Genomic DNA, 16,677 nt, shown 5'->3' on the forward strand with positions numbered 1-16,677 from the left:
TTTCATGAATCTTTCCTTGGCCTTAATCATCCATCAAACATGACACAAATTATGGCCACCTTATCAAAATTAAAGTTTCTAAGACTCGTGGCTATAGGTTCTAGCATCCCACTCGACGACCACATAGGCCATTTTCACATGGCTTAAAGTTTACAACCCACAGCTCAACAAAATATAATAGCCTATACATGCGGATGTTCTTCAACAACGAAGACAATACCAAAATATTTCAGCCGGTGTGATGACTTCAACGACGGTTCCGAGCACGCAACAATACGAGTCCACGAGACCTAAAATGGGTGACAAGAAAACACCGAGTGAGTTTATAACTCAAGAAGTCGTAAGCACTTTACAATTATCCATTAGCTAAATTCATCACAAAGTGAAACAATGAAACAAGGCTAGGTACTTCATCCATATCTAACTATACCATAATTCCTGACCTTTCGGTTCAATCTCATACCAAGTCATACATCCACATTTCATATTTATACGATAAGATATTTGAGGCATTTTCACACACTAACTCATTTTCACCACAATCACACAATTGTAATCATCACATAGATTTAAAGCTTACCAAGCTCAACCCCGAGCATGAACATATTGTCTATTCGTCATGAGCTCAAGGTACTTACCCGATTCACTGTCCGGATTAACTCGATAATGTCGCACACTCAAGCCAATTGTAATACAAGAGCATATAGTGAATCCGCACACTTAGTGCTATATATTTTCAGCTCGCACACTTAGTGCTATAGAATCAAACTCGCACACTTAGTGCTGTACAATTTTATACCCGCACACTTAGTGCCAATCTTGTCACCGTCTCCATTTATACCCGCACACTTAGTGCCGTGGCCAATACCTTATGCATTTTGCTGCCTTTATACATTCAACAATGGCATCATTCCATACACATACATTTTCATTTACACATCAATTCATTAAACACAATTGCATATATATTATGATCATTTAAATCAATACAAAACATATGCTTAATGACTTACCTTGTGTTAGGTAAAATAGTTCCAAGTCGGCTACTCGATGATCTTCGATTTCCCCTTGTTGGACGCCTCTCCTTTAAGATCTTGAGCTAAATCAAACAAATTTACTTCTCAATCAGACACATACACACGGCAACCATATACATTTCAAAGGTCAATTTATTCGTATCATTTGTCCATATATTAGCTTTTAACGCATTTGGTCACTAGGGCGACCATATTTAACTTTCAAGCATTCAATTCTAATTTTAGTTAAACAATGCCGAATGCCAGACACACACACACATATAAGCACATTTAGCATTTGATACATTCGGCCTTAGCATAATTTCATTAAGAGTCCCCATTAGCCACTTCACTCATCAATTATCTCAACTACTTGATAATTCATACTTATCATGCTAGCTGAATATTTCTTATTCAAGTTCATCATCTTCATATTCGGCACTAACATCACAATCTCATATCATGGCCGAATGCTCCTCTTAAACTATTGTTCATCTAGATTTAGCATGAAACAACAATCATCACCCTTGTTAGTTACCCTAGCCGAAAACCTCACTTATTCAAAAACCAAGATTTCAACATGGGTTACCTAAAGAACTTGATAACTAGTTCAAATCTCATCCATCTAACTTACTAATCAAATGTGTACAACATTTCCACCATCTTCTTTAACATCTACCATGGCCGAATGTTCATATCACCATAATTTTCAAAGATTTCGGCATGGTTAAATAAGGGGCTTAGAATCTAGCTTAAAACCATGCTAAGATTTAAAGAGCTAACTTGAATTCTTACCTTAATTTCCAGCTCAAAGTGGCTGAATTTCTTCCTCTCTTTTTCCCTCTTCTATACGGCTAAGAAGAACCAAAGTATGAAGCCTTTTCCTTCTCCCTTTTTTTTTTTCGGTCATGTATGAGAATGATGGACACATTTTTTTTTCTTTGTTTTCTTCCTTTAATTTTTCATTAGTTTATTTCCCATGCTTCTTTTTTTTTTTTTTTATTCCTCCTTACATAATCCATTAACTAGACATGTTTGAAACATGTTTCCCCTTGCCCATAACTTGTCATGGCCGGCCACTTATCCAAAATAAATGGAGTATTTGACATGCAACTCCATTTATTTTACTTCATTCTTTTATTAACCTCTTAAAATAGCCACATATATTTAAATCCCTTCACATGAGTCCTTTTTCTTTCAATTCACCATCAAATTAACTAAATCAAAGAATTCAAAATTCACACATGTATTTTCACATATTCTAGACAATAAATATTACGTTCGAACATGTCGGTGACTCGGTTTAGCGGTCCCGAAACCACTTCCCGACTAGGGTTAAATTAGGGATGTCACATAAATAATGATAATGAAATCAATGGAAACTGATAAACCTAAATGTATTTAAATGAATTTGAGTTAAAAATAATAATAACATAAATCCAAGTAGATGAAAAAACCAAATCAATTAACCCTCAAATCCTAAACATAAAATATCTAAGCCTGAGAGGATTACTTGAGCATCTTGTTCTTCTTTCAGAACAGGATTCTCCATATCAGCATCTGGATCTCCCATACACTTTTCAATCCTTTTAGCATCAAGCCCTGAATGGATGACAAAAGAATATCATCAATTTATTACTAGTTTCCAGCAAGATTTTGATATTTGACTGTGCTATTAACAGAAATTTTAAGATAAACCAAGAATTCTTCCAATTAACTATTTACCAAGAGATTTGATAACACCATCTGCACATTCCTTGTTATATTTTTTCTCCTTCATGGGGCATTTTTTTGAAAATCAGTCACATAATCCCACCACACTCAGGGCCTATTGGTCTCATTTGCCACTTTGAAAACGCAAAGCTGCCTTAAGTTCTCAATAACTACATCTTGCCCTTCATAACCTGAGCTAAAATCTTGTTCAGGATCCGGTGCAAAGTATCTTCCGTGGTTGATGCATTGAGATTTGCACTGTCGGCTTAGGGTGAAAGCTTGAGGACAGTACCAAGTTATATAATAGGGTGTGAACTGCGTATAGCCACCTTTTTCAAGCATCTGAGCAGCACCCTTGAAATCCTTCACAAATGCCATCAGCATATCACATTTAACTCCACATTCATCATTGCTGTTGGTCCATAGCTCGTAGTCGACACGATCATCAGGGTTAGAGTTTCACCAAAAATTTTCTCGATAAGGGCAGATGGAATTGTTATATCTTCAATGTATTTGGCAGATGAACTGTCCTCTTCAGGATTGTCCGTGGTTATTAATGCTTCTTCAATATCATCCGCAGCAAGCACAGCAGAAGCACCTGCTTGCTGTACATTCCAAACCTTTAAAGCAAAGAAGCAATCATGAAAAATAATAAGGAAAAAGGCGCTAAATGCGGTCTCCGCAAATATATATATATATATCAAAAACTAAAGAAAAATTACATCTAAGACCATAACTCAATCTAGGACAATAAGCAAATTTTACAACCTTAGCAGCAGCTGGTGTCCGTATATAGGCAACACTTCAGATTTTTCTCATCTCTTTAACAGTGTAATCACATTATAGTAATGTAAATGAATTATCTAATCTGGAAGTAACTATAAGCCATTACTACCTAATGCTTAGATCAACCAGCATTTTGAACCTCATTTTTATCACCATACATCTGTTTGAGAACCAACGAAACTCAAATCATACACTCTAAATCTATGTTCACTCAGACTCGGGTATGAGTTTCAAATGTAGGCACATGTTTGACACGGATATGTTTGTTTTTGTTTTTCATGTATCTGGAGGATCTTTGAAAAGTCATGTGTCCCCCTATGCATGTTCGGATATTGAGTCTAAAACGGGTACTTCAAACGGATATCTAGAGGATTATTAACAGCGTAGTCGCATTGTAGTAATGTAACTGAATTATCTAATCCGGAGGTAACTATAAGCCAGTACTACGAAATGCTTAGATCACCATTATTTTGAAACTCATTTTTATTATCATACATCTGTTTAAGAACCAACTAAACTCAAATCATACACTCTAAATCTATGTTCACTCGGACTTGGGTATGAGTTTCAAATAAAGGTATGTGTTTGACACTGATATATTCAATTTTTTTTCATGTACCTAGAGGATCTTTGAAAAGACATATCACCGCACACATGTTCAGGTATTGAGTCCAAAACGGGTACTTCAAGCAAAACTGAGAGTCAGAGAAACTTAGCTCTAAACCACTTTATCCAATCTGGAAAACTACAAGCCATTACTACGAAATTCTTAGATAACCAGCATTTTGAAATTCATTTTTATTATCATACATCTGTCTTGAGAACCAACCAAACTCAAAGCATATATGTTCACTTGGACTCGGGTATGAGTTTCAAATGCAGGTTTGTGTTTGACACAGATATATTCACATTTTTTTCATGTACCTAGGAGGATCTTTGAAAAATCATATGACCGTACACATATTCGGATATTGAGTCTAAAACTGGTACTTAAAGCAAAACCAAGAATCAGAGAAACTTAGCTCTACTTTTGTAGACACCTCTAAGGCTATATCCCTGTGAAAGGAGGGAAATGAAGCTAAAAAAATGGACCTAATTTCAGAAAACCACTAGTAAGATAAAAAGAGAAAACGACATCCTTCCAAACAACTTAAAGCAAAGCTGAAAACAAGTAAATTAATACATAATTGAATGAATAAATATAAAAATAAATGATAATGAAATCAATGGAAACTGATAAACCTAAATTTATTTAAATGAATTAGTTAAAAAATAATAACATAAATCCAAGTAGATGAAAAAACCAAATCAATTAACCCTCAAATCCCAAACTAACAAATAAATTATTGCCCCATAAATAAACCAAATCCAACAATTTGAACTTTAAACCTAATATTAAAAATTCCCCAATTGGAATTACTCAAATTAGCTAAAACAACACAAAAATTCCTTATCGGTCAACCCTACAACAAACAAATTATAGCTCAAATAAACAAAATCACAGATTAATTTTTCCTATAAGGCGAAAATTTTGAAAAAAAAAAGAAAAGAATACCTCCACGATCGACCAAAACAAAGGTAGGAAGAGAACCAGGCTTGGATTTTAACGAAATCCCAAAGTCATCAAAGCTTTTACAAGCTTTTTGGTTTTCTTCAGGGTAAACCACAACACCAGCCATGCTTCCACCATATTGAGGTATCCCAAAGTTCCCAATCGCACTATCATGGGTTCCTTTAATCTTCTCCGGCAATGTTACCGTCAAGCTGTTCTTTTCCACCACGAATCTCGCGTAACAATTGCTTATCAAAAATAATAACATAAACACTTGAAGAAGATGATGATGGAATGTTCGTAGCTCCATATCTTTACTTTGGGTTTTTAGTTTTTGGATTTGGATTGGATCAGTTTTAACGACGATACTGATGAAGAAGATGAAGATCGTGTATGAAAAACATGTAAAATTAAATGGTTTTTTTTTAAATAAAAATAGTGAAAATCGCCATTAAATATTAAATCAAAAGTTGAAATCTTTGATCTTTTAAACAAATTATTTGTTTTAAATGACACAATTAGTGAAATTTTGACACGCTAGGAATAAAAAATCTTAGAATGAGTTTAGATAGGCGGTATATTTAATTGTAATTAGTGTAAAAATAACGATAATGATAAGATTAGATATTGTAGCGATATTGTAGCATGAGACAGTAAGCTAAATGCACCGCACTACACCGTACCGTCGTCCCAAACCCACCTTAGTCATTCATAGATGTAGCTCGTTGTAAGAGTAAATTGCACTAGAGGCTCCTAAACTATGACTTATTTTAAATTGATTGTTAAACTTTAAAATATTCTAATTACATCCTTAAACTTTCAAGATTATGTTAATTAAGTCCTTATGATACTAAAACCATTAAGTTGGTTGTTAAGTAACATATCAGATCCTATGTGACATACTTTAAATTTTAAAAAGTGAAGTGTCATTTTGCTTAATAGTAAATTTAACAAGTTTAGTAATGAAAGGACTTAATTGACATAATCTTAAAAATTTGGAGATATAATTAAATTTTTTAAAATTTGAAACCCATTGGAAATGAGAATCATAGTTTGGGGATCTCTGATGCAATTTACTCTAGTTGTAATTAAGTGCTTGTGGGTTAGGTCTAGAGGTGTTTATATTCGAGATGCCTGTCATAGTTGGTTTGGTTTAAAAGATATCGAGCTTCTTTTCACACGATCCAAGACAATAGATGTTTTCAATTAACTCGAGTTTTTGTGATAATTTATGTGAATTATTGTTGACGTTTCGTGTAGCCAACTTGTACTTGTGCCTCATTTAATATATAGGTTCAAACATCATCGATTGTGAAATATTTAATTCTTTTAATATAATGACTTATTTTGTTCTCCAACCTTACAAAAAGACTTTAACCATTTATTTAATTTTTCGTCTCTTTTAACCATTGAACTTAAACTGTATGTCAATTTACCAAAAATAGATGGAAAGTTAACCTCTGCTAACTTTGTAAATATGACATCCACGTAGGTGCTACATCAATAATTATTTTTTTTAATTAAAAAAATCTCACTATTAAAAATTTTAAAATATAAAAGATTTATTTTTAATTTTAAAAATAATTAATTACTACGACATATATGTGAATGTCACATAGCAAAGTTAATAACATCAATTTTTTTATCTATTTTAGAGTCATTTGATAAATAATATAAGTTTAAGAGTTAAAATAAATAAATAAATAAAATAAATAAAAAATTAAAATAATTTTTTATAGAGTTAGAGTGCGAAGTAAATCATTATGTTAGTTCTTTTTAATGGTTTATCGATAGGCACCCAATGAAGTGCTTCTAATTGTTGAAACTATTGCTTCTTCACGCATTCAAATTTTCAATAGAGTTAGAAGAAAAAGTCTCTATCGAAAATAATATTAGAGTCAAGATGGCTTCTAAATTTAACAGTGAAAAATACACCATGATAAGAGCACCCAAATGTATGAACCCGTGGTGGATCCTTATAAGACCCAGGGACCTTGGCCATCAAAAAAATTTGAAAAATTATCTTTAAATTTTGAAAATTCTTATTAAGACCCTCCATGTTTTTGAAAGTTTTAATTAAACTCTTCAAATTTGTTAATAATCCTAACTAAGCCTATTGAAAGTTCTAAGAATTTGATTTAAACCTTTATTTTTAATTTTTTTAATTAATCTCCAAAATTTAATATCAAAATTCGTAATTATATAAAAGTACATGCAAATTGAAGCAGAATCGTTCGAGTATAACATGTAGAATACAAGTAATGTTTTTTTTTCTTTTAAAGTTACAACTATATGAACAAATTCAAGTAGGATTAAACATTACAACTAAAGGCGGAGCCATGAAATCATTTTAGAGGGATAATTTTAAATTATAAATTTTTAAAAGATTAAAGTGTAATTTTACCATTATATTCACCTATAATTTAAAAAATAATGTGCTTAGCATAAAAGCTTCCTTCAATAGACCCCATCCTATTTTATAGTGGTTGATGAGCAGCAGTAAATCTTAAAACCATTATTCAAATGTTCAATCTCAAGGCTTTAGGCAACTAATTAAGAGGCCAACCAGAAAGGGCAGCATATTTATTGCATTCCTTATGTTTTTCAAATTAATATATAAATATTAGATATAGGTATATGAAAACAAGTATAAATGCCGATTAATTATAACTCAATTGGTATTGATATTGTTGTCAGTATAAGAAAATATGGGTTCGAGTGCGCTGAAACGTATTATCTTTTTATTTATAGGTTGAGGAGAGACTATGAGCAGTTATATACATTGTGTCAAAAAGAGCATATATGATAATAACATATAATAAGATTATTGTTAAAAAAAAAAGTCAAAATTTAACTATGATGGTCAAGAATCGGTTATTGAATTTTAAAATATAATCTATATTAATATATATTTAACGGTTACAAAGTTTTTTTTATTTACTTAAAACGAATAGTTATAATTTTTAATATATTTATTTTAAGTTTTAGTGTATTTGAAGGAATTTTCAAGGATCATATTCGATATTTAAAGGCAGACAAGGGCTTGGTCCAAAAATAAAAATTAACCTTTTAGTTCCCCATAAATAATAAAATTATAAATTAATATATAATCTTTTTAAAAAAAATAAAACTAGAAATTAATAAATAATAAAATTATATTTTGAGATCACAAAATTTATAATTCCTAGATTCACCCTGGTTTGAATATGACAAATTTAAATAATTTTTTGAATATTTTAATTACTATTTGTAACATATTTGAAGTAAATACAAATATTTATTATTCGAATCTGTTTTACTTTTACAAATTACGGATTTAAATTTGGATAATAAATATCTAAATCCATGTTTCTCTTGTGGGTTACGAATACTAATTTTAATATCCGAATCTATTATTTACTTTATTTATAAAATTTGTTTAATTTTTTGCTTAAAAAGTAGATTTACTTTTATGTCCTTGCCTAGAAAACTACGCGAAAACTCGTGAATATATATATGAAGGGCGGGGCATTTGATATTTCACATTTTTTAACCATTTTTCCCGAGAAAGTGATGGAAAAAAACATTATTCAATAATAGATTCTTAAGGAAAAAAAAGTGGAAGAGTAAGGGAGGGAAAATGGAAACTGATGATACAGGTAGAAAAATGGAGGACGAATTAGGAGGCAATAAGAGATTGAGTGAAACCCCTCCCGATGATGATTGTTGCCCAATTTGCTTTGGTCCCTTCACTGTTCCTTGTCGATCTAATTGCGGCCATTGGTATTGCGGTACTTCCCTTTTTCAAATTCCTTTGTTTTTTTTTTTAACAAATTTATTTAGCGACTACTGTCTTGAGCTTCGTTTTGTTTGGTTGGTTAGAAAAAAAAATTCAAGAAAGAAATGAAAAGGAAAAAGAAATAAGGCTTTTTCTCTGAAACTGTACTTGGAGTTTTAGTTTCCAGCGCGAATTAGTATTTTGAATTAGCACAAATTAGTTAAAATTTCTCACTGGTTAACATGAATTTGTTGGTTCATTCAAGAAATTGTTAGGAAACCATTTTTTTTCAAATGGTTAAATTCTGCTATTAGCCAATATGCTTTGTGAAAGTTATGGATTTAGTTGCTGTACTTTCATTTGATAAATTTTAGTCTCAGTACTTTTCAAATTTGTTAATTTTAGTCCTTTTACTTTTGAAATTTTAGTCTAACCCAAACAGTAGCAGTTATATCCATTCAGTATGCTTACAATTATAGATTTAGTCCATATTCTCGAATACGCTTTTCAAAATTTGAAATTTTAGTCTTGACGCAAATGATATTAGTTAATTCATTAACTGAATTTTCAGTCGGTAATACTTGTAAATAACAAGTTGACATGGCATTACATATACGCTTTGCTACATCAAATTTTGGAAATAGCAAAATTTAACTTAATGAATTTAACAGTTATTTTTTGGTGAAGATTGAAATTTTAAAATTTGAAAAAGTACAAGGACTAAAAATGATCAAATTGAAGTATAGGGATTAAATCCATGGCTTTTGTAAAGTACAGGGGCTAATAGCAGAATTTAACCTTTTCAAATAGTTTGTTTTGATTTTTATTGTACTTTGTGTATACAATTTTTTATGGTTTATATACATTTACATGATATGCTTTATTTTGTTCTTTTCCAAAGCTTGTGTAAAGGTGGTATATTGCTTGAAGAAAAGAATTTCTTTGTTACTAGGAAACAAGTTTTAGTCATTAATTTATTCTCTCTTTTATTTTATAGTGGAATTGTTAAAGAATCTTGAGGTTTAAACTATAAACCATGGACACTTTTAAAGGAGGATTCGTTTCTTCTCACTATAGTTTCGCCCTTTAGATGCTGATGACCTAATGAGATTGTTATCGAGTCGTGTAATCAGGAAGAGATATTAGGAACTCACATGAAATTGTGGATCCCCCAAATGGCAAAACTTTCAGTATTAGTACAAAGGTGGTTGTTGAGTGCTATTAAACTTTTTTTTCCCTTCGCAATAGGAGTAATGGATGGTAATTTTATTTTTTTTTGGGGGGGTGGGGAGGGCGGGGGGTTGCATTATCCGTTTGTCATTGCCTTTGTTTCTGAAGCTGAAATTCATTTATGGGTTAATATATACAGAGGTATGTGATCTTGGCAACTAAACGTGGAAATCATAAGCCAATTTGGTACTTTTTAGGTACTTGGTTAACATTGTTAAAATACGCTGTGGCGTTGACGTGACATTGACAATCAATAACATGGTGACACATGACAGCCTCACATTTTGATATGTGGCAAAAATAAAAATTATAATATTTTTAATTAATTTTTATCTTTTTCATGTGTCAAAATGTGAGGCTGCCATGTGTTACCATGCTATTGGTTGTCAGTGCCATGTCAACACATTTTAATGGAGTTAGTCAGGTACCTAAAAAAGTACCAAGTTGGCTTATGGTTTTCAAGTTTAGGCATCAGTTAGGTCTAAAAAAATTTTAGGTACCAAGTAAGTATAAGTTGCCAAGTATTTAGGTACCTTGGTATATATTAGCTCTTTATTTATTTACTGTTGTTATAGTTGTGCAGCTAGTGCCTTTGATTGCCAGAACTTGTGTTAAGTTGGAACTCTTAACTTGCTTTTTGCAGTAAAATGATTGTCTCGATAAATTATAGTCATTGAATACTCCCCGGATTGGGGAACTGACTTATGTGTTTTTCCTCTAATCAACTTTCCTTAAGTTGGTTTCTTTTTTTCTGGTCTCGTTTCGGTTTTTGGCAGGAAGTTGTATTTTGCAATTCTGGAACTATTCCTCGGCGTCAAAGCCATGCGGGTGTCCCATGTGTACCTGCATGATTGTTAATTTGATGCCAGAGGCATCATTGGAACAACAACCACAGAACCAAGAAGTTGCCGAGGTGCTTAAAAGTGTACGGAGGTATAACCTCCTCTTTCTTGGAGGTGCACGTGGATTCATTCAGGTATGCGTGCTAATTATAGCCATTTGTATACTCTAGTAAACATTTATGTTAAGTTGATTTCTGTCAGACACATACAACTTTAAAATTAATGGTTTTACCATATAATTTAATGGCTCTGACATTGCTTTCGAGGTGAACTGCAGAATAATGTTGTTTTGTTTTGTTCACGCTAACAATCCTTATACTCGCTTCTTGTTTATTGTTCCGTTTGTCTTACAACTGTAATGCTTGATGTTCTGTTCTGTTGTGAGCAGGCCGTGAACATTTTCTTCCTTCTTTTCTTAGCAGAAAGTGCGTGAGTTACCATTCTTCGTCAAGAGAATCTTCCAGGGATTGATGGATCCTGATACAAATGATACATATATTGCCGAGATACGCCTTTTTGCAGTTAAGTTCAGTGCATATATATGCTGTGAAGATATATATATATATATGCATATATACAGCAGTGGCATCTAGACACAGACATGCGTTTATGTGATTTGCACATGTGCAGACTAGCCTGCACAAGCATTTTACGTCTTGTGGCGGTCATGTGCTTGTCCTTGTCTTTATTTTGAGTTAATGTTATGTTTTACCGTTTTCAATTAGAAAAGTTAGCACTTCTTCAATGTCGAGAGCGTGCACTATCTTCTATTTTCTTACGGTGCATGTCATACATTAACTTTATATCTTCAATTCAAAAGGAAACCGGTAGAACTTTCAAGGATCTTATAAACCAGAGGTTAGTCAAAGCTTCTATCAGTAAATTTTAGGAAGGGCTGACAAAAAGGTGACTGTTTTATAAGCTTCAAGTATAACAAACTAATAGGTTGTCATGACGGTTTAGACGATAATAAATCAAAGTTAGGTGACTAACTTGCAACACATATATATGTTGAATCAGTTGCTCATTTCATTTAAACACTCCGGTTCCCGACTGTTCTCTGCTAAAACTCTTAACCACTATTTTGCAGATGTTGCTAAGTATCATCTACAGAGCCACACCATTAGATTTTATTCCAACAGGTATATATATGTTGTTCACAGGGTCAATTTGATGATGGTAGTAATAAGTAACCATGTGATCGATATTTTCAGATCATTTTGGTGTTGGAAAGCTAATTATTATTTTCAAAACTGGACTGGACTAGTTGATCGGATTGGGAATAGGCCGGGGTACCGGTCCAGAATAAGGGGTCAAACTGGCTGGTCTAATCGGTTGAACCAGTTTTTTTTTTCTACTTTTTAAAATTTTAAAATAATTTATTTAATCGAATTGGACGAACCGGTCGGACTGAGAGTCAGTGATCTGACCAGCTCAACCATTGTTAATCTGGTTCTGAAAACCTTGGAGCTAATGCATTGCGGTACGTATATGCTAGCCAATTGTACAAATTGGTGTTCTTTTTTTCCTGTTTTGCAGGGGGGATAGGAATCGGAAGGGTGTTTGATTGTTCAGCGATTATTCTCATACTCATCCTACGTCTGGTTGGTATCTATCGCAGACGACGACTTATGCAGCGTGTGAGGCGCTTAGCCGCCATGGAACTTTTACAAGAATGAAACTTCGATATGGTAGATTTTGTTGCCCCCCTCTCTATTATTAACACTTTATTATGTCTATCAAAGGAAAATAGCCGTAAAAATGGATCAATTGTGTGTGTGTGAAAAGGGGAGCTTACATTAGGTTGTATATATTTTATCAGTAGAATTTGGAGTGTATGATTCTGCAGTATTGTATTGGGGAGCCAATAGCAAACAGGCCTTTCATTATATTTGTTCAATGTTTTGTTTTACCTTTTTATATATTCGAGCTCGAGTTTGACTCCAAAATTTAGGGCTCAATATACGGCTCGAGTTTAAGACATAGCCTAACCAAACCCAACTACACGAGCTTGAGTTCGCTTAACCTTGCTTATCAATTTTTATGCACCTAAATTTTCTTTAAATAATAATGGGGATATGTAATTTTGTAATATTAGAATAAATTAAAATGAAAATCTAGATTAGGTTCGCAACCTGTTTGAATTGGGTATTATAGTGTTTTTAATTCGGTTCATTTTCCAGTTTGTGAGCATTAAAATTTCATTTACATTATTAGATTTATTGTCTTAGATTTTAAGTTGGCTTTCAGATTTTAAAATATTTTAGTAAAAATCTCAAAATATTAGTATTATTTAAATAAATGTTTCTTAATCGTCCTTGTTGTTACCTAGGATGCAGCATAAAAATGGTACGAAATATTTTTAAATACGAGTCAAATTGCAGATGTATACATTTTTCCATGTTTAAATTTTAAATTTTAATACATTAAACCTATGTTGTCCACATGTCTATGTAGATCTTTATAGATTTTAACATCTAAACTAATAATTAGACTAATAGATGATGAAATTGATATAATACTTAAATTTTTTATATTTAAATTATTTTGAATTTAAATATGGGACTTAACTTTTTTGTTATTAAGTTTAAAATTAAATTTTAAGCCTCTTAAGGATTAATTTAAATGAAAAAATTTAGATTTAACTTGAAAAGAAAATTACAACCTTAATATAAAAAAATTATAAAATTCAAGAAAAGTGATTTACCCAAAAAAAAAAAGTTAAAAAAATAAAACATAATAATTTAGGAGCCAAATCGTCAGATAAGAGTTAAACAATTCCCCACCAAAAAAATTAAAATTTAAAATCCCTGACCTCTCGGAAAGTAAAAAATTACACTCCTGAGTCTTAACAGATCTTCTTCGCCGCCGGTCCGTCACTCCTCCGATCAGCGGGGGATCCCTAAAATCTGTAGCTAAGAGAAACCAAAGATGGCTCCGACGAAGAACGTCCGTACAATCTCACAAGAGGCCTTCGACGAGTTAGTGAAAGAGAACATAGATGACCTCGGGATGGATCCCGCCGAAGCCCTAGAAGACGCCATCCAAACACTCTCCCTTCAAGGCGTTGATCTTTCTGGTATCTCTACAATCTCCCTTTCATTTTTAATCCATTTTGTCGTGGATTCCCATTTTTAACTGAGTGTTTTTTGAACGACCGATTTGAAATAGGGATCGTGAAGTGTGTTCCTGGAGAAGGCGGCATCAAGGACCACCCGGCGATGCAATGCTTGGATAAGCTGAATCAACTGAATGCCGATTCGAAGGATAAATTCGGCGGCCAAGATTTAGTCCAAATCACTGCGTTGCTTAATGACCTAAGTGAATTATGTATTTCTAATAAAGAAGATTCGGGGAATGCAGCAATTGTTGCTAAAAACGGCGGTATCGAATTGGTTTGTTCGATCTGTAGTAAAATTCCAACTGAATCAAGGCATTGTCTAGTTTCTTGTTTTAAGGCAATGGCATCATTGCTTACAGGTTTAGAACAATTCAATATGTTTTAAGATTTGGTAATAGTTTATGTGTTGGAGTTAAATTAGTTTATGCTCTGTTTTGTTTGTCTTTTAGATGTTCAAAGTACAGAGAGTTTTAGGGCAAGTGGAGGACCGAAGATTGTGGTTGGTATTCTTAGTGATGGGATTCGAGATTTCGATATTTTGAATTCGGGTTTCACTGTTGTTGCTGCGGCTGCAAGCGGTAATGAAGTTGTTAAACAATCGTTTATGGACTTACAAGTTGATGAGCTGATTCTACAAGTTTTGAGTGGACAAACTCAGGGAAGCATTCAAAGTTTGTATGATGCTATACGTGTTCTATTAACCTCCGATGATAATCGGGTTGTTGCTTCCGAAGTAAGTAAAATACGTGTACTAAATCTTTTAGGTAGTACCGTTATTGTTCCTCAAAACGATTGAGCGATATTTGGTTGCTTCAGGTTTATGGTTATGCACGAAGATTTGCAAAAATTGGAATTGCAAAAGCTCTTGTGGAATCTCTTCATGGGGGGCCTAGTTCACCTAGTCTTGTTTCCGCTAGCATAGCACTAAAAGCCGTTGCTGTCAATGTAAGTTATTAGAATTAGTTGAGATATAAGGGACTACTTGATTTAGGTTAATATAATAGGCTTAAAATACTAATTATGTATGAATGATGAACATTAGCCTTTGAATTTACTATAATGTGTTTCATTTTGTGCAGGATGAAATATGTAAGTCCATTGCCGATGCTGGTGGTATCGATGTGCTTCTTAAGTGTGTTGATGATAGTGGTGAACAACGCAACAAAACTGTAGCTAGAACTTGTTGTTCATTGTTATCCAAGGTATAGACATAAAATGCTCCGTTGAAGGTTGTTTCCTTTATTATAATCTTTCACTTATCTTCTCCGCTTTCATGGCATGAAATATTTTGTTTTTAGAGCCGTACAATGGTACCATTCGAAAAAGGGTTTTCTATTGTAGGTGACGTGATACTAGAATTGCGTGCGCTTGTATATTTTAAATCGCAAATCTTAACTATATGGATTATGAATCAGAAGCTTGTACTTTCATGAAGCTGCATTATCTGAATTTTAGTTTCATGTCTTACCGGAATCATCAATGCCTTCTTTTTTCCCCTATTTGGCTAGTTGGCAGGAAGTGACTCAAATAAGAGTGCTATAGTCGAAAAAGGAGGTTTGGACAAGCTGATCAAATTATCGGCTAGATTTTCTGATGATCCATCTGTGCTGCAAGAGGTAAGGGATTGATAAATCTTATACCCGTGAAATGCTTGATGATCCAGTTTTCACAACCATATTACTGTTCTGCTCAATTAGTATTTGTACAACATGATAGTCTTACTTGTTTTTAAACAGCAGTTCGGATGCTCTGAGAAACACTCGATGTAATAATGGATGCGAAAGTCATGTGCATTTTCGTGATAAAACATATGCATGCATAACAATATAGGATTGACATCATAATGAACTTGACTTTAGGTCATGGCCATCATTTCTGTACTCTGCTTGAGATCACCCGACAATGCAACTCGTGCCATTGAAGCTGGAGCAGGTGATCTTGCTATTCAAGCCATGCAGAAGTTCCCTGCTGCTCAGCCGATGCAAAGAAGTTCCTGTCTCATGATACGGAATCTTGTTGTCAGGAACCCGGAAAACAGGCAAGTTTTATTTCAGCACTTCATTTAAGTTGGATATAGACAATTCGAGTATCAACGTTCATAATTTTTTCAATCGCTTAATAATGCCATTAAAGAAGTTACTAGTAATACTAGTCTCGATTTATTGAAAACTGATGCTTTCGTGTGCAGAACCCTTCTGCTGAATAACGGTATCGACAAGTTTATCTGTAAGGCAAAGGAAAATCATGAAAGCTGCAAAGATGCTGCCACCGATGCGCTAAGAGATTTGGGGCTTGATAACTATAACTCATAGTTAAGAACTATCAGGGGACTTGTTCTCTTTTTTGGGTGTGGTTATTTTTGGGGTTTTCATTCTTCTTTTCAATTTTGCATTTTGGAGAATCAAAACTGTTTCTAGTGTTCCTTGATGAAGTTAATTTCCTTTAATTTTGGAGGCTTGAAAAATATTTTCATAGTATTTTAAATTATTTCCACTATGAATATAAAAATATTTATTTTTACATCATAAAAAAAAATTATAAATTAAATAAAAAAAAAGATTCATCTTGGTTCGGGTAATCAAAGATTTTAACTTGTGAACTAAAATATGTGGTAGAAAGAGGAAAACAAGGGCAATAAAATTGTTATCAGATAGTTTTAA

At 33.0% G+C, this 16,677-nt stretch overlaps 1 protein-coding gene and 1 pseudogene across 1 annotated transcript; one reads left to right on the forward strand and one right to left on the reverse strand.

Moving 5' to 3' along the window:
- Positions 1-5,377, reverse strand: LOC108481312 (vacuolar-sorting receptor 3-like; annotated as a pseudogene).
- Positions 5,378-8,563: 3,186 nt separating this feature from the next.
- On the forward strand, positions 8,564-16,481 carry LOC108483438 (uncharacterized). The gene is made up of 13 exons (XM_017786832.2): positions 8,564-8,837; positions 10,831-11,030; positions 11,319-11,417; positions 11,987-12,038; positions 12,436-12,536; positions 13,819-13,975; positions 14,068-14,376; positions 14,467-14,750; positions 14,834-14,962; positions 15,097-15,219; positions 15,526-15,633; positions 15,877-16,055; positions 16,206-16,481. Exons 1-13 carry the CDS (start codon positions 8,687-8,689, stop codon positions 16,327-16,329), a joined length of 2,016 nt encoding a protein of 671 aa, XP_017642321.1. The 5' UTR covers positions 8,564-8,686; the 3' UTR covers positions 16,330-16,481.
- The last annotated feature ends 196 nt before the right edge of the window (positions 16,482-16,677 follow it).

Source organism: Gossypium arboreum, chromosome 1 (assembly GCF_025698485.1).
Source record: "Gossypium arboreum isolate Shixiya-1 chromosome 1, ASM2569848v2, whole genome shotgun sequence".
In the NCBI taxonomy this organism is placed as follows: Eukaryota; Viridiplantae; Streptophyta; class Magnoliopsida; order Malvales; family Malvaceae; genus Gossypium; species Gossypium arboreum.

Excerpts from the sequence above, each read along its gene's own strand:
- LOC108483438 (XM_017786832.2), top strand. The coding sequence starts at position 8,687 with ATGGAAACTGATGATACAGGTAGAAAAATGGAGGACGAATTAGGAGGC. Across the intron at positions 11,031-11,318 it reads GTGCACGTGGATTCATTCAG|AAAGTGCGTGAGTTACCATT; the intron begins GTATGCGTGCTA and ends TTTTCTTAGCAG. Across the intron at positions 16,056-16,205 it reads GTCAGGAACCCGGAAAACAG|AACCCTTCTGCTGAATAACG; the intron begins GCAAGTTTTATT and ends TTTCGTGTGCAG.